Here is a 15,211-nt window from a genome sequence, read left to right as displayed (position 1 = left end):
TAGAAGCCTTAGCATTGTAATATTTTTAATCAATCTAGTGACTTAAACGTTTGCCATTGAACTGTTAAAAAAAAAAAAACCCAACAACAAAAAACCCCCACAAAAACCCAAACCAAACCAAATGAAAAAACAACCAAAAACCAGCTTTGTTTTTGATTGTATTTGGTTGAAAAAGGCTGGAGGAAAACCAATGTCAATACATGCTGAACGTACTACCTTAAAATCTAATGCTTGTGTTTTGATACCGTGCAGGATCAAGATCAGAACTCTTACTTGTTGGATGGACAATATCTGCCTTACAGGGGACACAATTCTTTCCGTGAGAAGTATTTCAGTGGTGTGACAAAGAGGATTGCCAAGGAAGAAAAAGACAATCAAAAGTAAAATATAATATAAATAGATTAAAAAATGAGGAAAGAATGAAGGTCGTGTTTCTTGGTAAGGACATCTGGATATGAACATTCATTTGGATACTTCAGAAAAATAAACATTTTAAAACAAGATGAAACCCACAACACAGGTTGAGAGCAGTTCTTTTTAATTAGCTTTGTTTATAGCAGATTTTATTGTACAAGTTTTTTGAGTCTTATTTAATTTATATTTGTACTTTCAAGTACTAATGATGATTGACTAAAACCATTATTACTGTTCTTTCACCATTAGTGTTTACAAAAAAGTAGTAGTATTATTTGGCTTCTTAAACTGTAAACATCTGGCTGTTTCAGGCACACGTGGTGGTGATTAACGATTGCTTATTAAGATGATCATTTTCGTTTGTTTTGCTTTTTTGTACATGGTATACAATAAACCAAAAGATTGTTGTGAGTTTTTCTTAGTTGTTGCATGCAGTAACTGCTCGTATGAATTCCAGTTGCCCTGGCTGAGGCCAGAAGTGTTTAAACCAAACAAAAAACACAAAGAAACAAATGTGTGTGCATGTGCACACACACCTCCCCCTCCCCCCAAAAAAAAAAGCCTCTGTGACCTGACAAACTTTGGAGAGCCTGTTCAACCCTGTGAAGGCTGTCCACATCTGAAGCTCATCTGTACCTTGGATTTGCTTTTGCATTCCTAAACCTTGACTCTTGGTCAAGCCAACTGTCTGCAATTTTTGGTTCAGAAATTGATAGTTAAAGCAGTAACAACAACAGCATAAAATCAGTAATGCTTCCCTAATGGTATTAAGCCTAATCAAAGCTTTGAAATTGGAACTGTATTTGTTAAAGGGCAAACTTTGCTGAATCCACACCATGTCCATCATGAAAATACCTCATTTGAAAAATCACTAAGCCCATTAATTCAGGATGTTAATGGCTCTTCTTATTTTGGGGGTCAGGTATGGTCAAATATTCTTCAGCAGGGCGTTGGTGAATGTATCTGCATGCTCCAGCCAGAGGAAGCCTTGCTTCTCAACTTGCTGCAAGTCACTAACTATGATCATGTTGCAGTCTTTGGTACATTATAATCTTTAAGTGCCTCTCAAGCACGAGTCACTCTGTATATCTGATTGAGTTCATTAACTCAATTTGCTTTTCTGTGTGTTGTCCTCACTGCAGCAGGGAGAGCTCACATGCTCAATGACAACTTTGTCTGACCTTCTGGATCTAATATGTGGTGTGTTGGGAAGTTCTGAAATAGTGATTTATTTTCTGTGTTTCCATTATAAATCACTTTGTTTTGAGACTTTTAATGTCAGCTGTATAATAGTTATTCTGGGCTAAACTTGGAGCAGGATCAAAGCTCAGAACATTTTTCTAAAGCAGAATTTGAATTGATCACTTTCAAATATTACATCAAAAAATTACTGCTTCTGAAAACCTGTCTTCGTACAACTTCTGACTTCAATTTTAGCATTACAATTTGGCATTCAGCTTTTATTACTTTACAAATTAAAATTACATTCTGTTCTTCATAGGTAAGGAATTTTTCTAGATGGATTTATGCATTTATAACTTCATTTTCATAAAAGTTACCCTACATAGACATGGTCTAAATGGTTATACAAGATGTAGGGTATTGGCAAACCTGGCTCTGTCTGTTCAAAGAGAATGATTTAGTTTATTCCTCCTCTGCCTTGTCCAACTTTCAGTCCGTTGAGCAGCAATGGTGTGGCCTCTGTCTAGCAGTTCATACATAACAGCTCTATCATTACTGAAGGATACTATTTTGAACAGAAACTGTAAGTGCATTTGAGATACTGCATCAACATCCACTAATCAAAATAGTTTAGGATTGAAATCGAACATTCAAGCCCTGCTGATCCCCACTTTTAAAGCTGTAAGTCGGAAATATTTCTCATCTTCAAATTTCTCCTCACTTCATATGCATGCTCCAGGCTATTGTACGTGCAGACTTGCAAGGCGGAGGCGTTTATGGCTGTAGAGCTGTGACACAGTTGTGCTCGCTGTAGTGAAGGACTGACAGGCAGGTGAGTTATCCTTTCGGCAGGTTTTGGCCATCGATGGCCGTGGTTTCTGGCGCTTTGTTCGATCTGGTTCCATTCAGTCTCTTTCTGTGAGGTTCCAGTTTCCTGTCCCTGGCAGGGAATGTCCGTTCACGAGCCCGCGCTGAACTCATGCCGTTGTCATTCTCTCCTGTGGGGCGGTTTGTGCCATTTTCCAGTTTTGAAAAATAAATGTTATTTTTGGAGTGCTTTGTTGCGCTGCAGCAAATGAGATGAAGGGAGGAAGGAGCTGGAAACGGCTGCGAGGTTGTATGGGCAGAGGCTGTCTCTTGCTGTGGGGAGTGATTTGTGGAGGCAAGAAAGGGAAAGAGCCCCCTCTTTTCATTGGATCCCTTTGCTTGGTGGTGGTGGCATTCATGGATGCCAATCCTCTCATGTATCTGGGAAGAAGAAGTAGAAAAGTAGCAGTAACAGATTTTTCTCTGCATTAATTGTGTGCTTTTGCTCTAATGCTTTTTGTAATTAGTGCCAATTTGAACAAATTTGACAGAAGGTCAAGGTTTGATGAGGTCTTACAGATAACAGGGAGTGACAAATTCTGTAGAAATAGGCAAAGGTGTTGAAGAAAAAGACCTAGATAATGTCTTTGAAGGAAAAGTTTATAATATGAGTTCAGCTCATGTTAGTATTGGAGAACCCACATGGAAACAAGACCTGGAAATAAAAAACCAATGCTTTCTGTTGCTGCTGTGACAACCAGTGCTGTTTGTATTGATGCTTCATCTCTTTAAAACAAAAAACCCCAAATAAAAACATATGGAGAGCATGAGAGAAGGGTGCCACAGCGATGATGACCCTGTGACTTCACACTGTTCTCTGGCCACAGGTTTTCCAGAGACAGAAATGTCCAGTTGACATGGGAAAGACTGGAGCAGATAACACACAGTTGTTATGGGTTTTCCTGTTGGACAACAAGCAGTTCTGTAGTTAGCTGACAGGAGGATGATGAAGCCTCCAAAAGGCAAAGGTTGTTCTCTGCTGGCACAGCTCCCATACCACCATGTTTCACTTTCTTGACTCCTTTTCACCCCTTTACAGAAGCCGAGAATAAAAATCAAATGTGTTCTTTCTTTGCTGCTTAGTTTCATCTGCTGTTTAAACTGAGGTCCAGAGTTGAACAAGACTGTCTTTTCAGTCTGGAAACTTCTTCCCTGCCCTTGAAAAGAGTTGTGGGTGCCCAGGAGAATGAAGAGGCCAGTATCTCTCTCTGCTTTTTTCTTCTGCTTGCTACTTGGAAAAAAAATGTATTTTTTTAACCTTGTCTTACATTGTTAATTTTTGTGATCACGTAACTTAAACCAGCACAATATATCTTACCTGTCTCCATGCTACTATCCTTTTAAATGTATTTCTCTGGTGTTCTGTTATTGGCTTATTAGGCTGTAAAAATCTGTGTTTATGTATGTATCCTGGCGACTGTTCTCACTGCAGTACTCTGTTGTGGCTGCTGTTTTTTCATACAGTGCCTCTAATCAGTTACAGCTCTCCTGAGCCTATGGGTGGGGAGGACACCACTCAAAAGAGACATCAGCTCTCTGGCAGCTAAAAGGCTTCATCAGTCCTGAGGTCCCAGAGAAAGGACAATCTGTCTCACTACTCTAAGGGCATTGAACCTCAAAGCAAGTTTGCCAAGGAAGTTCTTTAATTCTTGTAGGTTGCTAAAATGAGGTGGACAGCTAAAAAATAGAATCCGTTGGTAGGAGGAAGATCTTAACATCTTTTCTGCCACTGTTACAATCTTGTGCATCTATACATTCAGTAAGGTAACCAGGAGATGTATTATAGATTGCTGGCAACCCACAGCAGACCTTAGCACAGGAAGCCGCAACCCTGCATGTTGGGTTTGACAAGGAGTATTTGGAGTACAACAGAGTAGGGAAAGGATGTTCTGCTTAATTTAAAATTCCCCCCAAATTAATTTAGATTCCATTTTTGGGTGCTGAAAAGAGACTGTTTTGTATAAAGATAAAATGATTGTCAATGATCATCTGAGATTCTAATCCAGAATTTCTGTTGCTTTACATAAAAATGGTTTAAATTAAAAAAGAATCTTACCTCCTAAAGCTGTCAAACCAGCACTGTTATTATGGAGGCCACAGTATCTAGTGAAAATGCCACTTGCTGTATAAAATTCTAATTTAAAACTTTTTCTTCACAGATTCTTTTAAACAAATTTTTCACTAATAAAGTGCAAAATAACAGTTCATGTTGCTGTACATGATAGGATAAGTAAGTAATTCTAAGCAAATACATAACTCCTAACTAAACAATCTTATCTCCATAAGGAGATACCACTGTCAAAATAGTCACATAGCAGTTAATGATAATACTTCCTTCTATAAGAGTCTGTCCCAAGAGATGAGATGCCTCTGAGTGGTGACTAAGGATGGATGTTCAGTGCCATGGCTGGACAGCACAGAGTATCTTTGCTTTGTCCTGAGACTGGTAGTGGAGGTTTCCACGGAGCCCTAGGCATTATGCTGGTGACTGCATTTTGGAGGCAAGACTAAACCTTCATCTTTCTCTCTATTGAATGCGGCAGGAGAAATGCAAGTGGGTAATTTCAGTCCAGGATGAGTTTAGCTATGAAAGTTCTTAATGAGTAATAGGGAAGGTTCATAAAATACTATGATTATTGGCTAAAGATGAAGCATAGGCATGTGGAGAAAATCCTGAGTAGTTGGATCTGTTCAGTTAGGATAGGTCCTTTACACACAGGCAGTCTTCTCCACTGAGCTGTGGTCCTGTTCTTTGTGTGAATGCATGTGATGGGTGTAATGATTCCTTTCTGTCCACAGTCCATGCCTTTATAAATTGTTCTGTTCTATGGCAGCTGCGTGCATAAAGCTTGAGATTAGAAGTGCTAGGCAAGTGCAGTGTGTTTATTGCAGTAACAGTTGTGGCAGAGACTAGAATAACCAGAATCTGAGCAGCACTTGTACACTTGTAGGACAAGTACACCGTAGGTTGGGCAGAGAAGGGATTCAGAGCAGCCCTGCGCAGAAGGACTTGTGGGTGCTGGTCGATGAGAAAATGAGCATGAGCCGGCTTCACTGTGCACTTGCAGCCCAGAAAACCAACCATATCCTGGGCTGCATCAAAAGGGACGTGACCAGCAGGTCGAAGGAGGTGATCCTGCCCCTCAAGTCTGCTCTTGTGAGACCTCACCTGGAGTACTGTGTGCAGTTCTGGTGTCCTCAACATAAAAAGGACCTGGAACCGTTGGAACAAGTCCAGAGAAGGGCCATGAGAATGATCAGGGGGACTGGAGCACCTCCTGTATGAAGACAGGCTGAGAAAGTTGGGGCTATCCAGCCTGGAGAAGAGAAGGCTGCGTGGAGACCTCATAGCAGCCTTCCAGTATCTGAAGGGGGCCTGTAGGGATGCTGGGGAAGGACTCTTCATTAGGGACTGTAGTGACAGGACAAGGGGTAAACGGGTTAAAACTTAAATAGGGGAAATTTAGATTGGATATAAGGAGGAAATTCTTTCCTGTTAGGGTGGTGAGGCACTGGAATGGGTTGCCCCAAGGAGGTTGTGAATGCTCCATCCCTGGCAGTGTTCAGGACTAGTTTGGACAAAGCCTTGGGTGGCATGGTTTAGTGTAAGGTGTCCCTGCCCATGGTGGGAGGGGTTGGAACTTGATGATCTTAAGGTCCTTTCCAACCCTAACTATTCTATGATTCAGTTCTATGATTCTATGACATATGCTTTTGCCTTTGAGAGAACCTTGTGTGTCATTAATATACATCCTTTTACCAATTTAGAAAAATTTTGGGACGTTTCTACTCTCTCTTCAAACTGTGTATGTGACAGAGAACACTTGTATGCATTGCTTGTACCTTATTCCTTAGCACGACACTCCCTGGAAAAAGGTAATGAAATTACATGAGACAAGGGGTTGGTTTGCTTTAATCAGTAATTAGTAGTCAAAGTTGGTCTTTGTAAAATGTCATATTTATTCTCTATGGCTTGCACAGGAGCAGTCACAAAGGTAACATGCTATGGGGTGGTTCTTTGATAGTAGTTACTGGAAAGCAGCTTCTTCAGCAGCATGATGCCTCTGCTCAGTCCTGGCAGTGCAAAGCAGCTGGGGTGGACAGTGGTGAATATGCTTGTGTATACTGGGAGAAAGTGCACAAGTGCTCAAGCACTGCCTGCATTTGTTCTGCCTCCCTGTCCAGCTGTTGTCTGGAGTGACCTGACAAACTGTAAGGCTGAGCTCGATAAACTACCACTGTTTGCTAGGGGAATGACCGACCAAAACCCCAGACAGGGACCCCCTCTCCTCTCTCACCCCCAGCTGCCTTGCCTCTTTATAAAGCAGAGATGTCTACCTCAGTAATGAATTAGTTTTATAACCACCACAGAATAGCATTTTTAGTCGTATGTAAAAATGTCAAAAAAGAAAAAGATATGGGCTATTTTTTAATTAAATATAGATTTTCTTTTGTTTTTTTGTTTTTACTCTAAAATCAAACCAAAACATGTTTGTGCCAAAGAACTGTTACATCTCACCCCTCTTTCTTTTTTTGTTAATTGTATTTTTATATGCCTGGCAGAATTAATGGTGGAAATCTCTCCAGCTGTGACTTTGCCAGAATCCCTTTCTGAAGCTCCTACTAATTTGGATTAAAACTGGATGGATGAAAGCCTCAAACAGCAAGTCCTGGCAGTGTATCTGCTGAGGCCCCACAGTGTATACTTCTCCAACTGTTCTTATCTTCTGAGGCAAAAAAAAAAAAAGGGAAAAATAAGCAAACATAATTGTGTAATGACACAGTTGTTAGTGCTCTCCCTGCCCTTCCCCTGCCTGGGCTGGGGTAGCAGGCTTCTGCATGCAGGGCATGGAATGGGCAAATGGTGCTTAGTTGCCTGTGGGGACTCCCCTTTGCAGGACAGACCCCTGGATTTTGCAGGGTGAGGTTTTGACAGCAGGGTGGGGGGGATGGGGGGGGGGGGGTTAAGTTCTATCTCATACCAGCTACTCTACGTATAAATAGCCAGCATGGATTTTAGAGCAAGTTGCCATGCTGGGAAGTAGCTGTTCACAATGACAAAGCTGTGTGTGTGCAAGCCTGTCATTGCAGGGCCATGAAGCCACCCCGCTTCCCTAGTCCCAGCTGCTGGGTGCTCACCTCTCTTGCTTAATTCTAACAGTGTTGGCGCTGTGTTTCCTTGCTGTCCAGGCTTCCTGGAGCCAGCAGCTGCAAGCTCTCCCACTGCCACAAACAATTACATTAATTTCTTTAAATTGGATGGACCAATCTCTGGCAAGTGGCCGATGTTCCTTCCCCGCCTCCCTCTCGCCAGGAGAGCCTTCTGGAAGCTTGTGAGCTTGCTAAGACCTTGCTCGGTTCATTCTTCTCTTCACAACCATGCTGAGGCAGCTGAGAGTTTCAGAGAGCAGGCTTTCAGGAATCGCTACAAGTTTGATGAAGCTGCTCTCCAGGTGCCCATTCTGAGTGATAGTGACTGTTTCTTTTCTGGTTTCTTTCATTGACTGGGTACCATATCGAGATTGGTACAGCACACCAAGTTGGCAGGGCAGTACCTTGTCTTTTACAAAACTGGCACAAGAGTCTCTTTATTCCAGATATCTTCAGTTTCTGCAACACACCAACAATCAAGATCTAGGCTGAGGTTTGACTTGCCTAATCTTTCATGTCAAGATCTGTATCTAGAGCAGTCATGTTAGTCTCCTTCTAGGAAATGGGGAGGAATAAGTCTAGAGCGCTTGTCAGTCTGCTCTTCTAGAGCTCTTGGATATTCACTATTCAGACTTGTTCATATAAGACTTACTCTTGCTGGTGATGTCTACTGTTATACTGAAACTCTTTGTTTGCAGTGAGGCCATATATGCGTATCAGCTGCTGCTTATATAATGTTGGATAAAATTATTTGTTAAATAGTTCTGCATCTTCATTTTTTCCTATTTTGTCCATCCAAAAGCCAAGCAATTTGCTTTTGGTATACAGCAACACCCAAGAATTCAAGAAACACACAGGACAGCAAACACCCAAACATGAAATCTCATCAAATCTCAGTGTCTTTTGGTGGTCACAGAATTTATTTCCTTTTATTTCCTTTTGGCTGCCTTATCAGTTTTCTGGCTTAAGAGTTCTGAGAGTTGCTGCCTACTTGTACATTTTTCATGGGTTATGTAAATATTTGTACAGCTAATTTTACTCCCCCTTTCACTAGATGGTTACTTTATATGTATGGTGCTTTGGGGAGCTGATGGGCGAGATACGAATCCTGCTTGGGAGTACCAGAGTAATTCTCATGAAAGGTTCTGCAGATGAGTAATTGCTCTGCAGCAAGTCCTCAGCCTGCGGTTTCACAAGCAGGGAAGCTAATGTGACAATGCAGTGTTGCTGAAAGGAGAGGGCGTTTGTGCCTTTTCCTTTCCCTAATCCTGGCTTTTCTCACACTGTGCTCGGCAGAGTTGCCCTCTCTTGCACTGACTCTGGTTCTTACTGGAGCCTTCTTGTGCCAGTTCAACTTACTATGCCAGCAGAAACCTATTCTTTTTGCTGAAAGAGTACTGCGAGGCAGCGAGTTTTCTTCCATTGGAGGTGAGCTGCTGGATCGGCTCACTGTGATCAGGAAACTGTGGTCTCTGTCACATCACTCCTACACCTCAGGCTGACTGTGGAGACTGCAGCTCCTGAATGAATTGCCAAAGAACCTCTTGGCAGGAGAAAGCAAGCAGCTGATGGTCTTTTGTGTCACAGTGGGCATTGTTAAACTGGAATTGTGGAAGGTTGAAGAAGGAAAAGAATTAGCTGCTTTTTCCAGCACAGATTGGCCATGTCTTTGAGTTAAGGATGATAAAGTAAAACTAGAAGTATTGCCTGTGGGGGCTATTTACTCACAACTTATGCTTTATTGTGCTTTTCTTTTAAATTAAGAACTATGTTTTGGCTGCTGAAAGCTTTCTTTTCTTGTGATCCAGAGACAGGATGTGTCAAAGTTAACCCAGAGAAACCATGAGGATCAGGAGTGAAGCTGCAACTGGGCTTTTGGTCCATGTTTGGTCCATGGGATTTAGCAACTCCAAGGGGCATGAAGAAATTTGCTGCCTTGGGGCACTTGCAGCCTCTCTTCAGGTTGGGGAGAGTTTAAGGTATAGAGAAGTCCAGCCATGCTGTGTGTCACAGCAGCAAAGACTTCCTTTTCTCTGTGTGTGTGTGTGATTGTAGATCTTTAGGCGTTCAGTGCTCTCTTTGTTAATGCCTCCTAATTATTACTTCTGTTTTCCTTTCAAAGATTCTCTTTCCAAACTGATTTGGGTCATCATAGTTTCCAACCCTGTGAAACTGGCTCTGTTGGAGCATAATGTGTTTCTGATTTAGGCTTTGTCCTGTTTGGATTTGAATCCCAGTGGTTACTTATTTTTACTGAGAAATTTGTTCTTTCCTCCTAGTCTGTGGACCCTGGGATTCCTTTAATTTGGATACTGAAACTTTCTGACCCTAGTGTTTCAAAGAGCATGCCTGGGTACCCGGTGTGATGATGTGCTGGGTTTTTTTCTCTCTGAGTGTGGTTTGGTGAGACAGACCTCACCTTTGTGGGTAAGGTGTAAGTAGCAGCACATAAATTGGACTCAAAGTGTGAAAACACTGCCTAGAAAATCCCACCCTGAGTAGTATGTGAGATGAGCAGTGTTCTGCAGCAGGTTAAGTCAGTTACCCAGCAAAGAGCAGCAAGCAGAGGAGTTTTGGAAGGCGTTTGAAATGAGGTGCTATGTGGGGGGTATTTGTACTTGATATGCTGAGATAATGAAGTGGTACAAGAGTGACATTGCAGACACAAGAGTGTGACTGCAGTGGGTAAACCAGATTTATATCCTGCCTGAAGCCTGAAGGCATTTTTTTAATGTGAAATGCAAGTAGGCATTCATCTCTGAGGCCTCCCATCATCTTCCCACGTGGAACATCTCCCTTCAAGAATGAAGGGTAAAGATTCCTTTTACATAGAGCTGTGGCCGTTCTTCCTACAAATTATCCTGCTAAGCTTCCAGCCTCAGAGCTTGCATAGTTATTTTACCTATTTATGTTGTCAGCTCTGGGTCCCCCAACATAAGAGATGGACCTACTCGAGTGAGTCCAGAGCAGGGCCATGAAGATGATCAGAGGGCTGGAGCACCTCTCCTGTGAAGACAGGCTGAGAGAATTGGGCTTGTTCAGCCTGGAGAAGAGAAAGCTTTGGATACACCTTAGAGCAGCCTTCCAGTGCCTAAAGGGGCCTACAAGAAATCTGGAGAGGAACTTCTTACAAGGGGGACAGGACAAGGGTGAATGGCTTTAAACTGAAAGAGGGGAGGTTAAATTAGATGTAAGGAAGAAATTCTTTACTGTTAGGGTGGTGAGGCACTGGCACAGGTTGCCCAGAGGAGCTGTGGCTGCCCCATCCCTGGCAGTGTTCAAGGCCAGGTTGGATGGGGCTTTGAGCAACCTGGTCTAGTGGAAGGTGTCCCTGCCCATGGCAGAAGGGGTAGAACTAGATGAGTTTTAAGGTCCCTTCCAACCCAAACCATTCTATGATTCTATGATTTGAGTGTATTGTATTCTTGAATGAATTTGTCCTCATAAGATCCTAATGCAACATACGTTATTCCCATCTTAGACTTCTGACTTGCCCAAGATTGTACGGGAGTGTCATAGTGGAGCAAGAAAATTAACATCTCCCAAATCTCAGGCTAGCTCCCAAACTACGCTACCATCTTTTTTTCCAGGGTTGATCACAACCAGCTCACAATACTTACAATTTCTGTGCTAGGAGATCAGGTAAGAAAAATGTTCTGGATGTATAAATCTAAATCTGGATATATCTGTAAAACTACTAATTTTGTAGAGTTCTGTTACAGCATTTAATATTTTAGTGCTTGCAGGCACCATTTATATTAATTTGTTTTCAACTGGAAAGAACCAATGACCCATAGGAGTGCGCTGAAAAAGCACTGACAAGAACTGAAAAAGTGGTGAAAGAAAAGGCTGATTTTAAAGTTGGTGGGGAAATTCACGGTGCACTATGAGGTAATTGTCCACAATATACTTCTCATTCTCTTGAACGAAACGCAGGTTGTGTGAACTGCCTGGTACCATGAGCAATAATGCAGGAGGACTTGTCAATGGTTGTTATTTTTTTCTGGACAATTAATATGATCTTCAATAAAACTTCAAAGGTTGTAATCTGCACAATTGGTTTCATTTGCTGTTATCTGTCATTTTTAAGGAAGGTTCTCTTTATTTTATACCATGCTACAGCAACAGATCAAGATCAGGAAACTAAGAAAATTAATCCTTCATTGTAGCAGTTATCTTCAAAGCTTGTCTGAAAGAGTTTTTCCACGAAAGACCCGACTGTGTTAGGGCTTCCAAAGAAAAATGTTTGTGAGAGCTCATGTCAAGAAAGACTGATTTATCTATGGAGCACTGCTGGCCTGTGAGCACCAATGGTGCTGGGACTAAAACCTACTTAGAGAATTTCATTAAAAGAAATAAATAATTGGTGCTTATCGCTCCACATCTAAAATAAGCGCCTGCCTTGTTTAACTCAGTGTTGTGCTGACATACTCAGTATGAGAGACCCAGGAATAACATCTGGTTTTTAAGAAAGCTTTTTGTTATTAATGGCAGACTTTCACAAGAGTCATATGAGAACAGAGATGTCATTTAAAACTTACTGTTCTTCCACGTCACCTTCAGGCACGTTCTGCCAGATCTGAAATCTAGAGCAGCGCTGACACTATTCTCTCACTCCAGAGAGAACAGACCATTCAGATCCTTCTCCATCACTCAGCAGACCTGTGACAAGGTGAAGAGAAAAACATCACAAGATTTCAGAGTCTGTCTTAGTCTTCTCCGCAGGATGCAACACATCACCACAAAGACAGAGGACAAGGTGGTGAGATGCCTCCAGCAGACGCCTAGGAGATTATTTTCAAAGTTTTCTATTTGTTCTCCTAGAAATGAATTCCCACTCCATGGTGATGGATATTTTCAGTCTTAAAGGCAAAAGGCTAGACTATCCGATTACTGTCTACCAGATATGGACAACTGATCGTGTTGGCTGCTCCAGCTGCCTGTGTTTTAATATCTATGCTTAATTCTACCTTTCTAAGCCTTCACTGCTACAAATGGATACTGGGCTGCTATTCTGAGATGAATTTAGAATAACAGACGCTAGAGATGGAAAAATACCTAATGGTCCATTCCCCTATATCTGGCAAATAAACTCGCTAAAAAAGTGCAGGCAAATATCTTCCATGGCAATCTTTTACCATGAAATATTACATCCTCTTTATAGTCTGGGCAGAAAGCAGGAAACCTAACCACTTCTTGGATTAAGGTTTTGCCAGTCTGTAAGCTTGGTACCCAAAGACTGTATTTCGGTACCAGTTGCTTTTTGCTTTGTAGATTTGGAGCATCTGGAAAGTTGGATAGGGGAGTTTTTAAAGTGTCCAACTAATCTGTTGCATTAATACCTAAGTTCTGAGAAAAGGGGGTAAAGAATACCTGTTGAATCACAAGCATTAAGTACCCAGTCCCACAGGTTGCTTTATTTATAACTCAAAGCACAAGGGCTGTAAATTTTCAGTAGTCCCTGCTGTAACTGTAGGATGCCTTTGTAGCTACAATGGATGAATGTACTTCACTTTGACTTATTGTCAAAAATACAGCTGTTCTGAGTGTGGCAAAAGGTGTGCCTTTCTTCAAAATAATCCCTCTGTGCTGGCTGTCCTGTTAGATACATAACTTCATTGTTCCTTCTGAGTTTCCTCAGAACTGATTTTATAAAACCAGGGTTTTCAGCATTCAAAGGCATGTGTGTGTGTGTGCCTGATGGTGTGTGTGTTTTTGTAAATCTGGACTCTGTAGAAGTAACTAAAATGCCTCATTTAGATTACTGAACCTGTAACGGAAAAAAAGCCCTGCAGACACTGTAACGGTTTAATTGGTATTCAATTGCTTGTACTTTTTCTGGCTTTTAAAGAGAAATATCAAAGAATGAACTATAAAACCAGATGTATATCTCCAGGGAATTAAATTGTCCAGTTTCCAGTGACATGCTTTAATTCTCCTCCCACTTAGTAATTTTACGTTGGCGCAAGTCCTTTGGATAAGAAAGGGCAACTGACCCCTCCAAAATTGTTGTTCTTGCATTAAGTTTGAAATAACGGGATCTCACAAAATCTGTAATCTCATTAATTATTATTGTATATGCATTAAGGTCTTGGAAGTGATCCAGAGGAAGACTTCAGGCTATGCAGTTTTACACATGCTTAGGTGCTTAGCCAATTTCGGAAGTTATTATAGGTAAATTACTGAAGACTAAGCTTTTCCACTCCTTTCCCTGTTCCTCCCCCCGTTCCTTCCCCACATGGTTACTTAGACTTCAGTTAGTTCAGGTGTCCCTTGTTACATAAATGTATGTCTGAAAAAAAGCCCCAAAACAACAAAACCCAGGATCCTGCCCAAACCACCAAAGCCTGGGTTTGTGCTCTGAAGGCCCCAGGTCTTTATTTCACCTGGTTCTTGTGAGAAAGGGAGTCTGGCTGCAGCCAGCTTCATAGTGACGCGTCCCCTCTTAGCACCTGCCTACATGGGGGGTTAGAGAGAAAAGGGATCTGTGCCTGGGTGCCAGAGGCTAAGATAGATACTCATTCTCCTCCTCACCATGGTGAGGAGCACTGGTGCGCTGAGCTGCTTTATTTTGTGCTGTCAATACTTTTACTGTTGAACACTTGTGTCCTGAGGTGTGGTGCTTGGAAGGACCAAAATGTGCCATGTGCTTGTGTCTGTTTCATGCCAGTAACAATGCCCACCCCTTTGCAGGTGTAGAGCAGCATATGTTTTGGACTGGGCACCAATGACCTGAGTTCTCCTAGTGACAGCAGTTTGTCTGGGAACATACTGTGGTAATCTAGTCAGGTAAATGGTTGGGACATCTGCTTATAATGTGCAACAGAGCAATAAGGTGGGGTAGGGATTTAAACCCTAAGGAAGTAGCCTCTATTTATATGAATTGGAAGAGTGTTTGAAATCCCAAGGTCTCATCTTGTTCTGTTGTTTTTTGTGGGTTCACCTTCCACTTTCCTTCTCATTACTTATGGCAGAATGACATTTACCAAGACCTTTCATTTTCCTGACTCTTGTCCCAGAAGCAGAAACTCAGGAGGAGGTAGGATCTATGCCAGCCTCGGTTTCTTTCCTATTTTCTGTTGGTTGTCATCTGAGTATTAGCTACATCAATACACATAAAATAGCATATATATTGGAGAAACAGACACTAAGTATGGTTTCTACTAAAAATGATCACTTTATTTATTATGGAAACCACTGTCTTGCCTGTTATCATTGGTTTAAAATATGAGTAATTGTTTGGACAGACCAGCAGTTTAGTTGGATTGTTGGCTGAATAGTGTAAGTTGTTTAAGAGTGAAGTAGTTGATTTTGATGATAAAATATGCTCAAATATTATTACAGTTGTGAGTTTGCCTGAAAATTGAGGGGGAAAATGCTTTTTTTGTCTTTTTTTTTGGCTGAATTCTTGGTTTCCTTGGCCAAGGAAATTGCTCTGTGTCAATCTGATTTGCAAAGAAATTGTTCAGTAGAGATCCGTAACCTTTTAGTAGAGCAGTTGGGATAATACTGAGATTGGGGACCCTTTGTTAGAAATGGAGGGCAGAAATTGCTCTTGTTAAAGAGTTTGAGGAATAGAATGAGCCTAAACTTATTA

The 15,211-nt window shown here is 41.6% G+C and overlaps 1 protein-coding gene across 3 annotated transcripts in view; it reads left to right on the top strand.

Moving 5' to 3' along the window:
* LOC133225650 (tRNA (guanine(10)-N2)-methyltransferase homolog) overlaps nt 1–835 on the top strand; it is a 42,735-nt gene extending 41,900 nt beyond the window's left edge. For all 3 annotated transcript variants that reach the window (XM_061378266.1, XM_061378264.1, XM_061378265.1), the window contains one exon: nt 253–835. In XM_061378266.1, the coding sequence (XP_061234250.1) occupies nt 253–384 (132 nt within the window). In that variant the 3' untranslated portion in view covers nt 385–835. The remainder of the gene's footprint in view (nt 1–252) is intronic.
* Nucleotides 836–15,211: the final 14,376 nt, after the last annotated feature.

The sequence above is a fragment of the Neopsephotus bourkii genome, unplaced genomic scaffold (assembly GCF_033783945.1).
Source record: "Neopsephotus bourkii isolate Nb327-2 ecotype Australia unplaced genomic scaffold, CSIRO-AGI_Nbou_v1 NB_1765, whole genome shotgun sequence".
NCBI lineage: Eukaryota > Metazoa > Chordata > Aves > Psittaciformes > Psittacidae > Neopsephotus > Neopsephotus bourkii.
Note: the sequence above shows the minus strand (reverse complement) of the source record. Positions and strands in the feature narration are given on the sequence as shown.